The sequence below is a fragment of the Hypanus sabinus genome, chromosome 7 (genome assembly GCF_030144855.1).
Source record: "Hypanus sabinus isolate sHypSab1 chromosome 7, sHypSab1.hap1, whole genome shotgun sequence".
In the NCBI taxonomy this organism is placed as follows: domain Eukaryota; kingdom Metazoa; phylum Chordata; class Chondrichthyes; order Myliobatiformes; family Dasyatidae; genus Hypanus; species Hypanus sabinus.
The window spans coordinates 179943843-179965723 of record NC_082712.1 but is presented as its reverse complement, the minus strand read 5'-3'; the positions used below and the strand labels follow the sequence as shown (position 1 = coordinate 179965723).

The following is a 21881-nucleotide window of genomic DNA, read 5'->3' as shown; positions in this document are numbered from 1 at the left end:
CTGTCTCTGCCCAAACCCTCGTAACGCTTCAACCTCCTCTATCCCCCAAACCCCCCTTCATCTCCACAACCACCCCACTGCCTCCCCTCACCACCTCTGCCCCAAATGCCCATAACCCCATTCTCCCCCCTTCCATCTCCACAACCACCCCTCCGCCCCTCCTCTCCCACCCAAACTCCTCTCTTCACCACCCCATCTCTCCCCACCTCTGCCCTGATCCCCATAACCCCATTCTCCCCCCTCACCCATCTCCACAACCACCCCACTGCCTCTCCACTCCCATCCAAACCCCTCCCCCACCACCCACCTACCTCTCACCCCCTCACTCACCCATCCCCACAACCATCCCACCACCCCTCTTCTCCCACCCAAACCCTTCCTTCACCCCCACCCACCTCTGTCCCACTCACCTATAGCCTGTGCCAGAGCGATCACGACTTGCTGGCAGCTGGTGTCCTCGGTCACTCCACACACCACTCTCTGCACACCCTCCACCCACACCTTCAGCTCCATCAGGGTACCGGCCGACACTGGCATCAGGTCCCACGCAGACAGGGCTCTGCAACAGGGAGAGAACAGTCACCCCTGGCACCCCTTACCCTGTCCTGCCTAGCGATCCACACCTCCCACAGAGTGACCAACAGCCTGTCCTGGTCCAAAGACACAGATCCCGTGACCAGGAAAGCTCACTAGCATCTTCAGGAGACTAGAGAAACTTAAAATGTCCCTTTTGACCCCCACCAATTTTTACTGACGCACCACAGAAAACTTTTTATCGAGATGCATCACTGCACAGAACGGCAACTGTTCCCCCCGTGACCGCAGAGAGTGTGGACGCAGCTCAGCACCTCACGGAAACCAGCTTCCCCTCCCCTCCATGGACTCTGTACACTCTCACTGCCTCAGTAAAGCAGCCAGCGTGATCAAAGACACCCCCCCCCACCTCAGACATACTGCCCGTGACCGCAGAGAGTGTGGACGCAGCTCAGCACCTCACGGAAACCAGCCTCCCCTCCCCTCCATGGACTCTGTACACTCTCACTGCCTCAGTAAAGCAGCCAGCGTGATCAAAGACCCCACTTACACCGGACATTCTCCCCTCTCCCATCAGGCAGAAGATACAAAAGTCTGAAAGCACGTCCCACCAGGCTCAAGGACAGCTTCTACCCTGCTGTTATAGGATTATTGAACACATGATAGATATCTGAGTAGCCAGGGCATCAAAGGTTATGGTGAGAAGGCGGGGAGTGGGACTAAATGGGAGAATGGATCAGCTCATGATAAAATGGTGGAGCAGACTCAATGGGCTGAATGGCCAACTTCTGCTCCTTTGTCTTATGGCCTCTTGTATGATAAGGACTTTTAACCTCACAATCTAGCTCGTTATGACCTTGCACCTTATTGCCTATCTTCACTGCATTTTATCTGTAGCTGTTACACTTTATTCTGCATTCTGTTATTGTTTTACCTTGTTCTCCCTCAATGGTCATAAGACCATAATCATGATCATCTGCCCAGTCCACCAGAGCTGACCACACGACAGGCCAGCCCTGTCCTCATCTCCCCAGGTCATGAGGCCCACCAGCTGCCCTCACCCGGTCTCGCCTGCTTGTCGGAGGTGCTCTGGAGTGTGACTGTTGTGGCATTTATTTCAGCGGGGATAGAATAAAAAAGCAAAGCGATAATGCTGAGGCTTTGTAAGATGCTAGTCAGGCTGCACTTGGAGTATCGTCAACAGTCTTGGGCCCCATACCTCAGAACGGATGTGTTGTCATTGGAAAGAGTCCAGAGGGGGTTTACAATGATGATTCCAGGAATTAAGGGGTTAACATATAAAGAGCTTTTGGCAGTTTTGGGCCTGTACTCACTGGAATTTAGAGGAATTTGTGGGGATCTCATTGAAACCTACAGAATGTTGAAAAGACTAGATAGGATGGATGTGGAAAGGATGTTTCCAATGGGGGCGGTATCCAGGATTAGTGGCACCACCTCAAAGTGGGGCAACCTTTTAGAAGAGAGGTAAGGAGGATTTTTTTAGCCAGAGAATAGTGAATCTGTGGAACACTCTGCCACAGACTGCAGTGGAGGCCAAATCCGTGGGTATAGTTAAGGTAGAAGTTGATAGTTTCCTGATCAGTCAGGGCATCAAAGGATACGGTGAGAAGACAGGTGAATGGGGTTGAGTGGGATCCGGGATCAGCCATGATGGAATGGCCTAATCCTGCTCCTATGTTTTATGGTGTTAGAGTTGCCCCAGAATGGACATTGGTCATGTCCTGCACACCCCGTAACCAACGGCCAGGAAGGCAGCTCTGCATCGTTCTCCGGACAGCGAGAGACACGACGAGGCAGAGAAGAAATCACTGTCAGCCACTGCAACCAAGACCTCAGTTGTGACGACTACTCGAGCTCTAGAGAGTGGAACTGCCCCAGGGCAATACCTTTTCCACTGGAATACTACCACACAGGTCTCCTGTCATACGACAGACAACCACCTCAACGCACTGTGTAATGATCTGACCTGTATAAACAGAACACAACACAAACTTTTCACTGTAGCATGGCAAGTGGAACAAAACTGACTTCCTACATTGTACGGAGAACGTCACCAGCCACTCGAGGAGAAGCCCTGGCAGGTAGGGTGTGGCAGTGTGCCGGGAGGGAGGGAGAGAGCAGCTGGCAGGTAGGGAGTGCACTGGAGGCGCAGTGAGCCCGGAGGAAGTTCCCTCGTGCCAGGAGGGAGAGAGCAGCTGGCAGGTAGGGAGTGCACTGGAGGCGCAGAGCCCGGAGGAAGTTCCCTCATGCCAGGAGGGAGAGAGCAGCTGGCAGGTAGGGAGTGCACTGGAGGCGCAGAGCCCGGAGGAAGTTCCCTCATGCCAGGAGGGAGAGAGCAGCTGGCAGGTAGGGAGTGCACTGGAGGCACAGTGAACCCGGAGGAAATTCCCTCGTACTGGGAGGGTGGGAGAGAGCAGCTGGCAGGTAGGGAGTGCACTGGAGGCGCAGTGAACCCGGAGGAAGTTCCCTCGTGCTGGGAGGGAGTGCACTGGAAGCGCAGTGAGCCCGGAGGAAGTTCCCTCATGCTGGGAGGAAGGGAGAGTGCAGCTCCTGTACAGAGAGCCTGTGAATGCTGATTACATTCCTCGGCCGCTCTGCATTCCAGGGCAGAGCCAGGTTGAGCAATGCTACTGTGAAACCGTCACATGCCTGGCGTTGTAGAGCGTATTAATCATCACACAACAATTACCCATGAAAGGGGAACTCTGCTTGGCAAATTCTTGAGGACGGGGGGGGGGGGGGGGGGGGGGGGCAGGGCTGCTGACTGGGGAACAAATGGACGCAGTGCCACCAGACTGCCTCAGTAAAGCAGCGAACGTAATCAAAGACCCCATACACCCTGGACATTCTCTCTGCTCTCCCCACCCCTCCCATCTGGGCTCAAACACAGCTCCTACCCGCTGTTCAGGATTTTAAAAGGTCCCTTACTACAATCAGATTATAGTCATAGTAAGGCACAGCACGAAAACGGGCCTTTCAGCCCATTTAGTCCATGCTGAACCATTGACCTCCACAGGGACCATAGCCCTCCATATTCCTGACATCATCATACCTATCCAAACTTCTCTTAAACATCTAAGTCAAGCTGGCATGCACCTCTTGCATAGGACGCTCACTCCACACTCTCATGGCCCTCTGAGTGAAGAAGTTTCCCCTCATGTTCCCCTTAAACTTTCACCTTTCACATTAACCCACGACCTCTAATTGTAGACACACCCAATCTCAGTGGAAAAAGCCTGCTTGCATTACCCTATCAAATAATTGAGTGTAGACTTCCGAAAGAGTAGAACAAAGGATCATGCACCAACCCTCAGAGCTATCAGAGTGAAGAGAATGAGCTAGTTCCTGAGTGTCAATATCTCTGAGGATCCCAACATCTCAATGCAGCTATAAAGCAGGCAAGACAGCGGCTATATTTCATTAGGAGTTTGAGGAGATTTGGTTCGTCGCCTAAAACACTCGAGAACTTCTACAGATGTACCGTGGAGAGCATTCAGACAGGCTGCATCACTGTCTGGTATGGGCAGGTGGAGGCAGGAAGTGGGAGGCTACTGCACAGGATTGAAGAAAGTTGTAAAATTAGTGATCTCCATCTTGAGTACTGGACTCCATAGTATCCAGGACATCTTCAAGCACTGGTGCCTCAGGAAGGCATTGTCCATCATGAAGGACCCCCATCACCCAGGACATGCCCTCTTCTCATTGATACCATCAGGAAGGAGGTACAGAAGCCTGAAGGCACACACTCAGAGTTTGTGGAACAGCTTATTCCCCTCTGCCATCCGATTTCTAAATAGACATTGAACCCGTGAACACTACCTCACTACTTTTTTATTTGTTATTTTGCATAACTTATTTTGACTTAACTATTTAGTATGCATATACAGTGCCTATAAAAAGTATTCACCCCTCTTGGAAGTTTTCACGTTTTATTGTTTTACAACATTGAATCGCAGTGGATTTAATTTGGCTTTTTTGACCCTGATCAACAGTATTCCCAGATCCACTTGTTGTACCACACTCCTCTGTGCCCGACCGTCCACTGTGTGAGATCTATCCCGTTGGTCCCAGCAAAGTGCAACACCTAACACTTGTCTGCATTAAATTCCACCTAACATTTTTCAGCCCATCTTTCCAGCAAGCTCAGATGCCACTGCAAGTCACGATAGCCTTCCTCACTGACCACTGCACCCCCAGTCTTGGTGTCATCTACAGGTTTGCTGATCCAGTTAACCACATTATCATCCAGATCACTGATACAGATGCCAAACAATAATGGACCCAACACTGATCCCTGCAGCACACCACTAGTCACAAGCCTCCAGTCAGGGCAACCACCTACTAACACTCTCTGGCTTCTCCCACAAAGCCAATGTCTAATCCAGTTTACTAATGCAGAGCAACTGACCCTTCCTGACCAACCTCCCATGTGGGAGCTTGTCAAGCGCCTTGTTAAAGTCCACGAAGACGACGTCCAGCACCTTCCCTTCATCAACTTTTCTGGTAACTTCCTCGAAAAACCAATAAGATTGGTTAGACATGATCTATCACGCACAAAGCCATGCCACAGTCCTTAATCAGCCTATAATTTCCTAGTTTATTCTTAAACAGCAGAACAACATTGGCTATCTTCCAATCTTCTGGTGTCTCATCTGTCGCTAAGGATGATTTAAATATTTCTGCAATTTTCGCATTTGCCTCTCGCAGGGTCCGAGGGAAGACTCTGGGGATTTATCCAGTCTGATGGTTGTGGGCCTTGAAGACCTGCGTTATAGGGAAAGGTTAAATAGGGTAGGACTGGAGCGTAGGAGAATGACGGGAGGTGTGATACAGGTATACAAAATTATAAGGATTGTAGATAGGGTCAATGTAAGGAGGTTTTTTCCACTAAGAAAAGAAAATCTACAGATGCTGGAAATCCAAGCAACACGCACAAAATGCAGGGAAAGGTGCAGGCTGCAGAAGGGTCTCAGCCTCAAATGTTAACTGTACTCTTCTCTATAGATGCTGCCTGGCCTGCTGAGCTCCCCCAGCATTTTGTGTGTCTTGCTTTTTCCACTAAGGTTGTGTGAGTCTACAACTTGAGGCTATATAGGTCAAGGGTGAAAGGTGAAATACATAAGAGAACCTGAGGTGGAATTTCTTTACACAGATGGTGGTGAATGTAGGTTCAATTTCAAGACATAAGAGACATTTTAATGTACATGGATGGGAGGGATATGGAGGGCAGTGGTCTGGGTGTGTGTTGATGGACTAGATGGGCCAAAGGGCCTGTTTTTGTCGTGTAGTACTCTAGAAGTCTAGAGAGAAGGCCATCTAGCCTGCTAACACACCCTCAGTAGTTGCAAAGTGTACCGTCCACAAAATCCACCGCAGTTTCTCACTGTGGCTACTCAGATCCATAGAGTGGAGATGAGTAGAGGGGTGTTTGGGTTCAAGTTCATAACTCTCGGAATGTGGCTACGTTCAAGAGTCAAGGGATTGAGTTCAGGCAGTTCTGTTCATAAAATTCTAGTTAGCCCACATCGGGATTATTGCACACAGTTCTGGTCAGATGTAGAGGCTTTGGAGAGGGAGCAGGAGGGGTTCACCAGGACGCTGCCCGGATTAGAGTGCACGTGCTATCACGAGAGGCTGGACCAACTTTGGTTGTTTCCTCTGGAGTGTCGGAGGCTGAGGGGAGATCTGATAGAGGTTTACAAGATTATGAGAGGCACAGATAGAGTAGACAGACATTGTCTTTTTCCCAGGGTCGAAATGTCTCATACCAGAGGACATGCATTTAAGGCAGAGGGATAATTTCAAAGGAGATGTGAGGGGCAAGTTTTTTTTAACCAGAGAGCGATAGGTATGTGGAATGCACCGCCTGGGATGGTGGTAGAAGCAGATACATTAGGGACATTTAGAGGGGCACATGACTGTGAGGAAAATGGAGGGATCTGGACATTGTGTAAGCAGAAGAGATTAGTTCAGTTGGCCATTTGATTACTGATTTAATTGGTTCAGTACAATATTGTGGGCTGAAGGGCTTGTTCCTATGCTGTACTGTTCTATGATCTATGTTCTCCCTCATCGTGTCTCCTACCCAAACGGACAAAGTGAATATCCCCATCGCCAGGGTGATTACAGATAAGGAATAAACGCTAACATTGGAAGCAGCAATCTCACCCTGTAAATGAACAATCCAAAGACATTAAGGCTAGGGTTGGTACGTTGTGGATGTGCTGCGTTATTGCCAGAAACTTGGCAACTCTTGTGGGCTGCCCCCAGACTGCTGGTTGTTGACATAAACAACGCGTTTCACAGTTTGTATTGATGTACGAGTCACAAATAAAGCTCATCTTTATCTCACTTTTTTGTTGGTTAACAAAGTGGGTGGAGTAGGTAATCTTTAACCACTCACCTCCCCCATACTCTGGAAAACATTGTCCAGGCCACTGAGATAAAGTTTCACTGGTTGGAGGGGGGGGGGGAATGTGGGGAAATGCCCCATGGAGGGGGTGGGAAGGGAGGAAAGTGCCAGAGGGATTGGACCCCAGTCAGTGGCACATTCACCTTGAGTTCATGAGCGAGTGGGGAAGAGTCGGACTGAGCAAGTGGTTCAGAATCAGAATAATTATCATTGACATGTATCATGAAATTTGTTGTTTCACAGCAGCCACACACTGCAACACTAAATATGGAACAGCAACAATCATGCAATAAATAAGAGAGAAATATAGAGAAGGTGTCTTCATGGGTCCTCTCTCCACTCAGGTGTCTGACTTTAGAGGGGAAGCTGCTTCTCCTGAAACACTGAGTGTGTGTCCTCGGGCTCCTGTACCTCCTCCCTGATGGCAGAGGGGAAGAAGCTGTTCCTGAATCATTGAGTGTGTGTCTTCAGGCTCCTGTACCTCCTCCCTGAAGGCAGAGGGGAAGAAGCTGTTCCTGAATCATTGAGTGTGTGTCCTCGGGCTCCTGTACCTCCTCCCTGATGGCAGAGGGGAAGCTGCTTCTCCTGAAACACTGAGTGTGTGTCCTCGGGCTCCTGTACCTCCTCCCTGATGGCAGCAATGAGACATGGGAATGTCCTGGGTGATGGGGGTCCTTAATGATGGATGCTGCTTTCCTGAGGCATCGCCTTTTGAAAATATTCTCAATGCTGGGGAGGTCAGTGCAACTAATGTAGTGTTTAATGTGTCTGAATAATGATCGTCTTCTCATGACTACTGGAGTCAACAATTCAGAATCAGCTTCTTCCCCTCTGCCGTCTGATTTCTGAATGAACACCACCTTCTTGTTTACGTTTGATTTTATTTGTCTGCGACCACGAAACAAATTCCATGACAATATACGTGACCCTGACTCTGAGTGAGAACAAGGAGAATCCGGGAGACGGGAGCTCGTGCCAAGGTCCAGGGTTCAGCAAGGCTTTGGACTCAAACTGCAGCGTTAATCTCCAACTAACCCTATTTGCCCTCCCACAAGTACCACCCCCTCCCACAGTGAGATATTCTCCAAGGAAACCCTAGCATGAAGGTTTCCCTGGAAGAGGGCAGCAGTCGGCTCAAGCAGAGCATTCGACAGCCCACTGCCTGGACCCACGACCAAGCCTACCAGGACATCCTCCGAGAGACCCTCCCGACTGGGTAACCATACCAGGAGCGTGGGCTGAAGTGCAGCCAGAACTTGAGTAGCAGCCCCTCCAGATATTCAAATGGGCTGCAACCTCTTGCATCCAAGTAGGCATGGTACACTGACTCCTCCCGGCCACAGACTAGACAGGTGGACAGAGTAACAGTGGAGATGCTCAGGAATCTATTCCATGGTACTGCCTTGTACAACCCCCCTCCACCCCAGGTTCCTAATTAACAGAGGAGGGACCCCTGCATAGAGAGACTTCTACTGGTGGCCTCCCTCACTGCCTGACGGTGAACCAGACCACCACAGTGTGCCCGGATGGCAGGCAAGGGCACTGAAGTGAAAAGTGTGCAAGGGAAGCACGTACGGGAACCGACTCGACATATCGTGGAATGGCATGGCGGGCATCTGCGAGACAGCTCAAGCTATGTGGGACCAGCTCCCAAAGGATATCTCGAGGTTTGGGTCCCGTGTGGATGGAGTCACTCCACATCCACTGTGGCAGGATGGGAAATGACCTTCCCTGTGGCATGAGCTCTGCTCCCTGTGGGTGCAGGAGTACTCTGACCAGAAGAGACCATTCCAGAGTTTCTTGTAAAACCCTGGCATCTCCCACATGGTGACGTGGCTGATGCTCGCACTGGGAGCCATGTGTCCTCCTTACGCAATGCCGCAAACGAAGAAAGTGTACCGCCTGTGCGTGCCATCTCAGAGGGTCCTGAGGCAGAGAGCTGCCAGCTGGGTATGTAAGTACACCAGAGACTGACCACCCTCTGCAATCAAAAGACTCAGGACCGCAGCAGAGACCCAATGCCTGGTGTGCCCCAGAAGAAGTCCATCAACATTGTCAGAATCCTGGTGACAAATACAGTCGGTGGGACTAGAGTGACCAGCTGGTACCAAGGCATGGAGGCTACCCACTTGTTAATGACCAGCGCCCTGCCCTGGTAGAATATTGCTACCAACCCAGAGACTTTCGTCTCTGGACCCACCAGTTCGCCGGCCAAGTCTCTGCAGTGAAGCTTAGGTAGTCCCCCAGATAGAGAAGGCCTTTGATGCTCCACACAAATGGACTCCCTCTGACAGGGAGTCCATCTCCCACTGAGCCACTGAAAGACCAGAGCACCTTCTCCTGTTGACCCTGGCAGAGGATGTGGCTGAGAAGACCGGTTGGAAGTCTCGCATCCTCTGTAGGTCAACAGGGTCAGTGTCGTAAGGACATCGTCAGCGTAAGTCATAAAAACTTTCATCGTGTCCTGTTCACCAGTGCCAGACTGTCAACCACTTAAAGAGGGCACAGAAGAGACTGTACACAGAGTGCATTTGCCCCAACATCGGGCAGCCCTGATGCATACACACCCCCACCACCCCCCGAATCAAAAGGGTCCCGCCAAGGATCCATTGACCTTGATCAGGCATGTTGTGGCAGAGTAAAACAGACAGACACGGGCAACAAGACACAGTCAGAGACTGAATGCGTACAGAGTCCAGAGAGAAAGCCATGATTTACCCCGTCAGACGCCCTCTGATCCGGAGAGAAAGCCGATTTACCCCGTCAGACGCCCTCTGATCCGGAGAGAAAGCCGATTTACCCCGTCAGACGCCCTCTGATCCGGAGAGAAAGCCGATTTACCCCTTCAGACGCCCTCTGATCCGGAGAGAAAGCCGATTTACCCCGTCAGGCGCCCTCTGATCCGGAGAGAAAGCCGATTTACCCCGTCAGCCGCCCTCTGATCCGGAGAGAAAGGCATGATTTACCCCATCAGACGCCTTCTGATCCGGAGAGAAAGCCGATTTACTCCGTCAAACACCTTCTGATCTGGAGAGAAAGCCGATTTACCCCGTCAGGCGCCCTCTGATCCGGAGAGAAAGCCGATTTACCCCGTCAGACGCCCTCTGATCCGGAGAGAAAGCCGATTTACCCCGTCAGACGCCCTCTGATCCGGAGAGAAAGCCGATTTACCCCGTCAGACGCCCTCTGATCCGGAGAGAAAGCCGATTTACCCCGTCAGACGCCCTCTGATCCGGAGAGAAAGCCGATTTACCCCGTCAGACGCCCTCTGATCTGGAGAGAAAGCCGATTTACCCCGTCAGACGCCCTCTGATCCGGAGAGAAAGCCGATTTACCCCGTCAGACGCCCTCTGATCCGGAGAGAAAGCCGATTTACCCCGTCAGACGCCCTCTGATCCGGAGAGAAAGCCGATTTACCCCGTCAGACGCCCTCTGATCCGGAGAGAAAGCCGATTTACCCCTTCAGACGCCCTCTGATCCGGAGAGAAAGCCGATTTACCCCGTCAGGCGCCCTCTGATCCGGAGAGAAAGCCGATTTACCCCGTCAGACGCCCTCTGATCCGGAGAGAAAGCCGATTTACCCCGTCAGACGCCTTCTGATCCGGAGAGAAAGCCGATTTACCCCGTCAGACGCCTTCTGATCCGGAGAGAAAGCCGATTTACCCCGTCAGACGCCCTCTGATCCGGAGAGAAAGCCGATTTACCCCGTCAGACGCCCTCTGATCCGGAGAGAAAGCCGATTTACCCCGTCAGACGCCTTCTGATCCGGAGAGAAAGCCGATTTACCCCGTCAGACGCCTTCTGATCCGGAGAGAAAGCCGATTTACCCCGTCAGACGCCCTCTGATCCGGAGAGAAAGCCGATTTACCCCGTCAGACGCCTTCTGATCCGGAGAGAAAGGCATGATTTACCCCGTCAGACGCCCTCTGATCCGGAGAGAAAGCCGATTTACCCCGTCAGACGCCCTCTGATCTGGAGAGAAAGCCGATTTACCCCATCAGACGCCCTCTGATCTGGAGAGAAAGCCTATTTACCCCGTCAGACGCCTTCTGACCTGGAGAGAAAGCCGATTTACCCCGTCAGACGCCCTCTGATCCGGAGAGAAAGGCAGCTGATAGGCCCACCAAGGGATCAGGTCTCGGACGAGGTGGATATTGTGCTGAAAGGACTGGCCTGGATGGATCAGCAAACAACCCAGGCGACAGATCTCATGTTCGCTGTGCAGGAAAGACTGGCCTGTGAACAAGTTTGAGGTGTGTGCGGGGGGGGTTAACTGACGGGGCTCGGGTGTAGAGTGAAATGAAGCTGTTCCACTGCTCTCCAACTCCCGGCCGGCTCGTGTGGGTCACCCCTCCCCCCGTTTGTTTTGGAGTTGACATCAGCTGTTCCAGAGACAGGTAGCTGGCTGTTTACAGGGCACAGCGGGCTGTGGGGCTGGCAGCAGATATATTGTTCCTGGCTCAGGGGATTCGCTGCAGCTGGCGCCAGTCTGAGTTGTGATCTAACTCAATGATCCAAAGCCTACAACTCGCACACAAAGGCAGGGGCTCCTGGTGATTCCTGAACTCTCTGGTGTGAGTGTGAGTACATCATGGCCCACCAACCCTGCCACAGTAACAGCCCCCTCTTGCTGGTTAAAGGTTCACAGGCAAAAATGGATGGAAAGAGACTGAAATCCTCACACAGCCACATCCTGAGGCCAATCTGCCCACTTACAACACAGAACAGTATAGCATAGGAACAGGCCCTTCAGCCCACCATCTCTGTGCAGATCATGACTGATTAAACTAGCCCTATCTGCCTGCACGTGATCTCTCTTCCCCCATTCCCTGTCTCTTCCCCCATTCCCTGTCTGTTCCCCCATTCCCTGTCTCTTCCCCCATTCCCTGTCTCTTCCCCCATTCCCTGTCTCTTCCCCCATTCCCTGTCTGTTCCCCCATTCCCTGTCTGTTCCCCCATTCCCTGTCTCTTCCCCCATTCCCTGTCTCTTCCCCCATTCCCTGTCTCTTCCCCCATTCCCTGTCTGTTCCCCCATTCCCTGTCTCTTCCCCCATTCCCTGTCTCTTCCCCCATTCCCTGTCTCTTCCCCCATTCCCTGTCTCTTCCCCCATTCCCTGTCTGTTCCCCCATTCCCTGTCTGTTCCCCCATTCCCTGTCTGTTCCCCCATTCCCTGTCTGTTCCCCCATTCCCTGTCTGTTCCCCCATTCCCTGTCTGTTCACGTGCCTGTCCAAGAGCCTCTTAAACACGAATATTGTATCTGCTTCCACTACCACCCAACACTGTGGTCCACGCACCCACTACCCTGTTTAAAAAATACTTACCCCATACATGACTCATTAGAACTCCCCCCCCCCCTCACCTGAACTATATGTCCTCTGGTACTTGACATTCCTCCACTGGGAAAATGATACTGTCTATCTACTCCATCTATGCCTTTCATACTCTTATAAACCTCTATCAATTCTACCCTCAGCTTCCACTGCTCCACAGAAAACAACCCAAGTTTGTCCAACCTCTCGTTATAACACATGCCCTCTAATCCAGGCAGCATCCTGGTGAATCTCCTCTGCACCCTCTCTAATCCAGACAGCATCCTGGTCAATCTCCTCTGCACCCTCTCTAATCCAGACAGCATCCTGGTGAATCTCCTCTGCACCCTCTCTAATCCAGGCAGCATTCTGGTCAATCTCCTCTGTACCCTCTCTAATCCAGGCAGCATCCTGGTGAATCTCCTCTGCACCCTCTCTAATCCAGGCAGCATCCTGGTCAATCTCCTCTGTACCCTCTCTAATCCAGGCAGCATCCTGGTGAATCTCCTCTGCACCCTCTCTAATCCAGACAGCATCCTGGTCAATCTCCTCTGCACCCTCTCTAATCCAGGCAGCATCCTGGTCAATCTCCTCTGCACCCTCTCTAATCCAGGCAGCATCCTGGTCAATCTCCTCTGTAACCTCTCTAATCCAGGCAGCATCCTGGTGAATCTCCTCTGCACCCTCTCTAATCCAGACAGCATCCTGGTCAATCTCCTCTGCACCCTCTCTAATCCAGGCAGCATCCTGGTCAATCTCCTCTGCACCCTCTCTAATCCAGACAGCATCCTGGTGAATCTCCTCTGCACCCTCTCTAATCCAGGCAGCATCCTGGTCAATCTCCTCTGCACCCTCTCTAATCCAGACAGCATCCTGGTGAATCTCCTCTGCACCCTCTCTAATCCAGACAGCATCCTGGTGAATCTCCTCTGCACCCTCTCTAATCCAGGCAGCATCCTGGTCAATCTCCTCTGCACCCTCTCTAATCCAGGCAGCATCCTGGTCAATCTCCTCTGCACCCTCTCTAATCCAGACAGCATCCTGGTCAATCTCCTCTGTACCCTCTCTAATCCAGACAGCATCCTGGTCAATCTCCTCTGTACCCTCTCTAATCCAGACAGCATCCTGGTGAATCTCCTCTGCACCCTCTCTAATCCAGGCAGCATCCTGGTCAATCTCCTCTGCACCCTCTCTAATCCAGGCAGCATCCTGGTGAATCTCCTCTGCACCCTCTCTAATCCAGACAGCATCCTGGTCAATCTCCTCTGCACCCTCTCTAATCCAGGCAGCATCTGGTCAATCTCCTCTGCACCCTCTCTAATCCAGGCAGCATCCTGGTGAATCTCCTCTGCACCCTCTCTAATCCAGGCAGCATCCTGGTCAATCTCCTCTGCACCCTCTCTAATCCAGGCAGCATCCTGGTCAATCTCCTCTGCACCCTCTCTAATCCAGACAGCATCCTGGTCAATCTCCTCTGTACCCTCTCTAATCCAGACAGCATCCTGGTCAATCTCCTCTGTACCCTCTCTAATCCAGACAGCATCCTGGTGAATCTCCTCTGCACCCTCTCTAATCCAGGCAGCATCCTGGTCAATCTCCTCTGCACCCTCTCTAATCCAGGCAGCATCCTGGTGAATCTCCTCTGCACCCTCTCTAATCCAGACAGCATCCTGGTCAATCTCCTCTGCACCCTCTCTAATCCAGGCAGCATCTGGTCAATCTCCTCTGCACCCTCTCTAATCCAGGCAGCATCCTGGTGAATCTCCTCTGCACCCTCTCTAATCCAGGCAGCATCCTGGTCAATCTCCTCTGCACCCTCTCTAATCCAGGCAGCATCCTGGTCAATCTCCTCTGCACCCTCTCTAATCCAGACAGCATCCTGGTCAATCTCCTCTGCACCCTCTCTAATCCAGGCAGCATCTGGTCAATCTCCTCTGCACCCTCTCCAAGCCTTCACGTGCCTCTTGCAATGGGGTGACCAAAACTGCACCCAAGATTCAAGATTGTTCAATGTCATTTACAGTACACAAGTGTAAAGCAGAACAAAATAATTGTTAAAAGTTTTTACACCAGATCTGATGCAGCACAAAATACACAATAAGATAAAGAAAACAATAATTAAAAACACAATAAATATAAATACATAAGATAGCTTATATATATGGATTGATTTTATGTCCATAAAGTGTTGCCAGGCACAGGAGTGTCTGTACATAAGGTGACTGACAGGAAATGATAAAGTAGTGGTGTTTGGGGGAGTGGAGGGTGGGTTAGTGGGTGGAGCTGTTGATCAGCTTTACTGCTTGGGGAAAGTAATGGATTTTTTAAAAACAGTTCAGCCATGCTCCAATTATGACCTAACCAGAGTTTTATACAGCGGCAATGACTTTCCAACTTATTGAGATGAGTCACCCCACCACACCTCCATGTCCCTGAAAAACGGTGGCGATCAAACTCCGTCAGTCTTGAGCATGAGAACTGAACACTGTTATTAACAGCCGGATCAGGGGAGAGGGAGAGGGAGAGGGAGGGGGAGAGGGGAGGGAGAGGGGGGGAGAGGGGGAGAGAGGGGGAGAGAGGGGGAGAGAGGGGGAGAGAGGGGGAGAGAGGGGGAGAGAGGGAGAGAGAGGGAGAGAGCCATAGATAGATAGAGAAAGATCTCCACGATGCCCGGGTGCACAGCACCTTCCGCGTTCAGCCAATTCCTGACCGGAATTATCTTCCTTTCATTCTGTGAGCTCCTCTCTTCACCAGAGGGGCACAAAAGATTCTGAGTGACTGTGGTCCAGAAGAACATTGTTTCATTGGGTTGTATACACAATGCCGTACAAAAGTTTGGGCACCCCTGGTCAAAATTTCTGTTACTGTGAATAGCTAAGTGAGTAAAAAATTACCTGATTCGCAAAAGGCATAAAGGTAAAGATGTCACATTCCTTTAATTTTTTAAGCAAGATTACTTTTTTATTCCCATCTTTTACGGTTCCAAAATAAAAAAGGAAAATGGCCCAAAGCAAAAGTTTGGGCACCCTGCATGGTCAGTACTTAGTAACACCCCCTTTGGCAAGTATCACAGCTTGTAAACGCTTTCTGTAGCCAGCTAAGAGTCTTTCAGTTCTTGTTTTGGGGATTTTTGCCCATTCTTCCTTGCAAAAGGCTTCTAGTTCTGTGAGATTCTTGGGCCGTCTTGCATGCACCGTTCTTTTGAGGTCTATCCACAGATTTTCGATGATGTTTAGGTCCGGGGATTGTGAGGGTCATGGCAAAACCTTCAGCTTGAGCCTCTTGAGGTAGTCAATTGTGGATTTTGAAGTCTGTTTAGGATCATTATCCTGTTGTAGAAGCCATCCTCTTTTCATCTTCAGCTTTTTTTTTACAGACAGTGTGATGTTTGCTTCCAGAATTTGCTGGTATTTAATTGAATTCATTCTTCCCTCTACCAGTGAAATGTTCCCCGTGTCACTGGCTGCAACACAAGCCCAAAGCACGATCGATCCACCCTCGAGCTTAACAGTTGGAGAGGTGTTCTTTTCATGAAATTCTGAACCCTTTTTTCTCCAAACATACCTTCGCTCATTGCGGCAAAAAAGTTCTATTTTAACTTCATCAGTCCACAGGACTTATTTCCAAAATGTATCAGGCTTGTTTAGATGTTCCTTTGCAAACTTCTGACACAGAATTTTGTGGTGAGGACACAGGAAATGTTTTTTTTCTGATGACTCTTCCATGAAGGTCATATTTGTGCAGGTGTCGCTGCACAGTAGAACAGTGCACCACCACTCCAGAGTCTGCTAAATCTTCCTGAAGGTCCTTTGCAGTCAAACAGGGGTTTTGATTTTCCAACGAGCAGTTCTCCCAGAAAGTTTTCTTTGTCTTCCAGACCTCAACTTGACCTCCACTGTTCCTGTTAACTGCCATTTCTTAATTACATTACAAACTGAGGAAACGGCTACCTGAAAATGCTTTGCTATCTTCATATAGCCTTCTCCTGCTTTGTGGGCATCGTTTATTTTAATTTTCAGAGTGCGAGGCAGCTGCTTAGAGGAGCCCACTGCTGCTGATTGTTGGGACAAGGTTTGAAGAGTCAGGGTATTTATAAAGCTTTGAAATTTGCAGCACCTGGCCTTTCCTAATGATGACTGTGAACAAGCCATAGCCCTAACAAGCTAATTAAGGTCTGAGACCTTGGTAAAAGTTATGAGAGCTCAAATCTCTTGGGGTGCCCAAACTTTTGCATAGTGCACCTTTCCTTTTTTTCCCACTCTAAAATTGTACAAAACAAAAACAATACACTGATCTTGCTTAAAATGTTGAAAAGAATGGTTCATCCATAATTTTATGACTTTTGGAGATCAGTTCATCTTCTACTCACTTAACTATTCACAGTAACAGAAATTTTGACCAGGGATGCCCAAACTTTTTCATGACACTGTATGTATTGTGGGTGACCATGGTCTGGAGGGATGTTGTTTTGTTTGGTTATATATATGTGTAGTCAGATGACAATAAACTTGAACTTGCATTTATAGCATCTGCAGAATCTTGTGTGTTTATGAGATCATTTGTTACACACTTTGCAACTCGATCAAATGCATTCCTGATGCCCATGGAAATAATGTCCATGCACAGTCCTGTCTAGAACTCAGACCATGTCCTCATTCCTGTCAAGACATTTCCACCCAGTTAGCCTCTTCTCATATCAGAATCACACTTGCAAACTTACAATCTATAGAGGCAACATTCATGCAAAATGCCAGAGGAATCTGATTGGAGAGGAGAATGGACCATGGGAGAAAAGGAAGGAGGAGCTTCACCAGGGGAAGTGAAGACAAGACGTAAGAGGCTAGAATGGGGAATTGATGAAGAGGGCGGGAAGGAGGATAAATTGCCAGAAGTTGGAGAAATTTATATTCATGTCATCAAGTTGGAGGCTACCTGGACAGAATATGAGGTGTTGCTCGTCCAATCTGAGTGTGGGTTCATTGTGAAGAGGCCATGGATTAACATGTCAGAATGGAATGGGAGAGGAATATAAAATGGTTGACGAATGGGAAATCTCGAGGAATTCTCCTGAATGATGGAAGTTACAACTCTGTAATGTTCTCTTCCTCCCCCAGCACCCTGCTGGTGAGAACCGCCCACTCCTGTGTCCACCACACACTTCCGTCCTTCTACATTCCTCACTGCTCTTACATTAGCCTCAGCAAGTCCCAATTCCTGATTTAGGACTTTGGGAGCATTATCACCCCCATGAACACTGAAGTGAAAAGCCGGTTGCACATTCCATGCGGATGTACAAAAGCAAGGTCATTGGCCCTGTTGGGTCATTTCCTGGAAAGTGTAATGGCAAGCACACTCTTCTTCCAAATAATCTCACAGAGGCACACACAAAATGCTGGAGGAGCTCAGCAGGTCAGTGAGAATGAATAAACAGTCGATATTTTCATCAGGACTGGAAAGGAAGGGGGAAGAAACATAGAAACACAGCTGTTTTTTGTAGGACTTCTGCACTCCCCACCCATTGCTCTGGCACTCTCCGTTGTCCCCTTCGACAAACAATGACACCTGTTCTGCCTTCCCTGATGACACTGTCACTTTCCCGATACCCTAGCTAACATTTCTCCAGTAAATATTGTCTATCTGCACTGCATCTTCTCTGTAGCTGTTGCACTTTATTCTACATTCTGTTATTGTTTTACCTTAGTCGGCCTCAATGCACCGTGTAACGATCTGATCCGTGATCCCTATGGACAGTTCACAAGACAAGCTTTTCACTGTATCTCTGTATGTTCCTGCCCTCCCCAAGTGGAAGCCGACTCACATCACCCTGAGCCCTCTCCAACACCACCCACCACTTCATGGGCTGAGACTGCCATGGACACAGAAACACAAGACCTTAAGACATGATCAGAATCAGGCCATTCAGCCCATCAAGTCTTTGCTACCAATCTGTCATGGCGGATTTACTATTCCTCTCAACTCCATTCTCCCTCAAACCTTTGATGCTCTTGACTAATAAACATCTGCTTTAAACAGACCCAATGACCTGGCCTCCACAGCCATCTGTGGCAACGACTTCCACAGATTCACCATTCTGCGGATGCTGGAAATCTGAGCAACACACACAATGCTGGAGGAACTCAGTATCTATGGAAAAAGTATAGCCAACATTTTGGGCTAAAAAGACTGGAGAAAAAAAGCTGAGGAGTAGAATTAAAAGGTGGTGTGAGGGGGAGAAAAAAAGCTGAGGAGTAGAATTAAAAGGTGGTGTGAGGGGGAGAGAAACACCAGGTGGTGATGGGTGAAACCTGGAGAGGAAGGGCTGAAGTCAAGAGCTGGGAAATTAATTGGTGAAAGAGACAGACAGCCATGGAAGAAGGAGGAGGGGGGAGGAGCACCAGAGGCAGGCAACGGGCCGGCAGGGAGATAAAGTGAGAGAGGGAAAGGGGATGGGGAATGGCAATACAGGACCAGGTGGTTAACATGAATAAGATAGCAACAATGCATAATAAAAGACCAACAAATTCAAGATGATAAATATAGAAAATGCCAAGAGAAACCAGAAACAACCCAACACATTACGGGATCCTGCAGTAATTTAACCCAATCTGATTACTCACTCAAGCACAATCAAGTGGCAAATATCATTCACCAAAATCTTACTTTAAAATACAAACTCATAAAAACCACCATACCTCACTAAAAACACAAGCCTGGTCCCATTTTAGAGTCAGAATCCTACAAATTATATTACGATCGATCCACTATTCCAGATAATCCACAACCATCTGGATATAATAATACAGGATAAACACAAGCAAGAACAATGTACTTAGTAGATACAGCCATTCCAAACACTCTTAACTTACAGAAATCAATAATGAAAAACACCAGAAATATGCTGAATTAAAAGAGGAAATTGAAAGACTATGGAACATGAACAGGGTATATATTGTCCCAACAGTAGTATCTACAACTAGAATCAATCCAATCGCTACACGATGGCATTAAACAATTAGACCCACAAATCTCCAGAAAACCACAATACTAAATGCCACTAGGACAGCCCAGAAGTTCCTAACAGTTGAGAAGTGAGTGTGTTTGGCTATGCCCATACAGGTTTTACCAGCTTGAGCTGAGAAAAAAAATACAGTAATAATAATAAATAAATATGCAAGAGAACATGAGATGCAGAGACCTTGAGAGTGAGTCCATAGGTTGTGGGAACAGTTCAGTGATAGGTCGAGTGAAGTTATTCTCTCTGGTTCAAGAGGTTTAGTAACTGTTCCTGAACCTGATGGTGTGGATCCTGAGGCTCCTGACACCACCCTGATGACAACAGCAAGAAGAAAGCACGACCTGGGTGGGGGTGTCCCTGAGGGATACTGCATTCCTGTGACAATGCTCAATGGTGGGGAATGGGGAAGGCACTACAGCACAGAGACAGGCCCTTCAGACCGACTCTATACTGAACTATTAATCTGCCTCATCCCACTGACCTGCAGCCAGAGTGTAGCCCTCTGTAGCCCTCCCCATCCAAACATTAAAATTGATCCTGCATTCACCACTTGTGCTGGCAGTTTGCTCCACACTCTCAACACCCTCAGAATGAAAAATTCCTCTTACACCCTTAACCCATTATCTCTAACTGTAATTTCACCCAACCTCAGTGGAAAAAGCCTGCTTGCATGTACCCTTCTATAACCCTCATCATTTTGTAAACTATCAAATCACCCCTCAATCTTTTATGTCCCAGGGAGTAAAATCCTAACCTATTCAATCTTTCCTTATAACTCACGTCCTACAGTCCTTGTAAATTTTACTCTTTCAACCTTAGTTACATCTTTCCTGTACGTAGGTGACTAAAACTGCACACAATACTCCATATTAGACGTCACCAACATCTTACACAACTTCAACATCACATCCTGACTCTTGTACTCAATATGTTGATTTATGAAGGCCAATGTGCCAAAAACTTTCTTTATGACCCTATCTACCTGTGACACTACTTTCAATTATGGATCTGTGATTTCGCATTTCCCCCTCCCCCCCACTACTTTAAAATCCCTTACTATCTTTCCTTTCAGTTAGTCCTGATGAAGGGTCTCACCTGCCCTTACACTTCCTCCCTCACCACCATTCAGGGCCCCAGACAGTCCTTCCAGGTGAGGCGACACTTCACCTGTGAGTCGGCTGGTGTGAGATACTGCGTCCGGTGCTCCCAGTGTGAGACCCAACACAGACTGGGAGACCGATTCGCTGAGCACCTACGCTCTGTCCGCCAGAGAAAGCAGGATCTCCCAGTGGCCACACATTTTAATTCCACGTCCCATTCCCATTCTGATATGTCTATCCATGGCCTCCTCTACTGTCAAGATGAAGCCACAGTCAGGTTGGAGGAACAACACCTTATATTCCATCTGGGTGGCCTCAAACCTGATGGCATGTACATTGACTTCTCTAACTTCCGTTAATGCCCCTCCTCCCCTTCTTACCCCATCCCTGACATATTTAGTTTTTCTCCCCCCTCCTTTTTTTTTGTCTTTTTCTGCCCATCACTCTGCCTGTTCTCCATCTTCCTCTGGTGCTTCCCCCCCCCCCCCCGCATTTCTTTCTCCCGAGGCCTCCCGTCCCATGATCCTTTCCCTTCTCCAGCTCTGTATCCCTTTTGCCAATCACCTTTCCAGCTCTCAGCTTCACTCCACCCCCTCCAGTCTTCTGCTATCAGTTCAGATTTCCCCCTCCCCCTTTCAAATCTCTTATTATCTTTCCTTTCAGTTAGTCCTGACGAAGGGTCTCGGCCCGAAACGTCGACAGTGCTTCTCCCTAGATGCTGCCTGGCCTGCTGTGTTCAGTTAGTCCTGACGAAGGGTCTCGGCCCGAAACGTCGACAGTACTTCTCCCTATAGATGCTGCCTGGCCTGCTGTGTTCCACTGGCATTTTGTGTGTGTTGTTGTTTGAATTTCCAACATCTGCAGATTTCCTCGTGTTTACCATCACAACCTTGCATTTCTTGCAACAGTCTGCAATTGCTCTGCAAATTTGCTCCTTAAAATCTCACAGACCATTGGGTGGTTTATAATATTAACATGGGCCTGCTTTTCTTATTCCTCAGTGCTACCCGTGATGCCTCACTGGAGAAGCTCTCTCCAGTCGGTCCTGACTGAGCACTGCTGTGACATTTTCCCTGACTGGTATTGCCACCCCCCCCCCCCCCTTAATCCTTCCCACTCTATCATGTCTAAAACGACAGAACCCCCGTACACTAAGCTGCCCCTCCTGTCTCACTAGTGGCTCCAATGTCATAACTCCAGGTGTTGATCCTTGCCCCGAGCCTTCTGCCTTTCCTTGCATTGAAATATATGCAACGCAGCACATCACTGCCACCACTTTGATTCCTAACCTTGAATGTAGGCTTAACAACACCTTTCTCCACAGCCTCTCCACCAACTGTTCTGGCACTCTGGTTCCCTCCCCCCCTGTAACTCTAGTTTTAACCCCGCTATGTAACATTAGCAAACCTTGTGTTTGGAAACAGCCGACTGGAGTACTGAGACCGCTGTGGAGATACGGAGACACAGAAATATAAGGCCATAAGACAC

At 49.2% G+C, this 21881-nt stretch overlaps 1 protein-coding gene across 3 annotated transcripts in view; it reads right to left on the bottom strand.

The window, feature by feature from the left end:
* LOC132397447 (ras association domain-containing protein 8-like) overlaps positions 1-21881 on the bottom strand; it is a 47564-nt gene that overhangs the window by 18377 nt on the left and 7306 nt on the right. For all 3 annotated transcript variants that reach the window (XM_059976257.1, XM_059976259.1, XM_059976260.1), the window contains exon 2: positions 411-559. In XM_059976257.1, coding sequence (XP_059832240.1) covers positions 411-559 — 149 coding nt within the window. The remainder of the gene's footprint in view (positions 1-410; positions 560-21881) is intronic.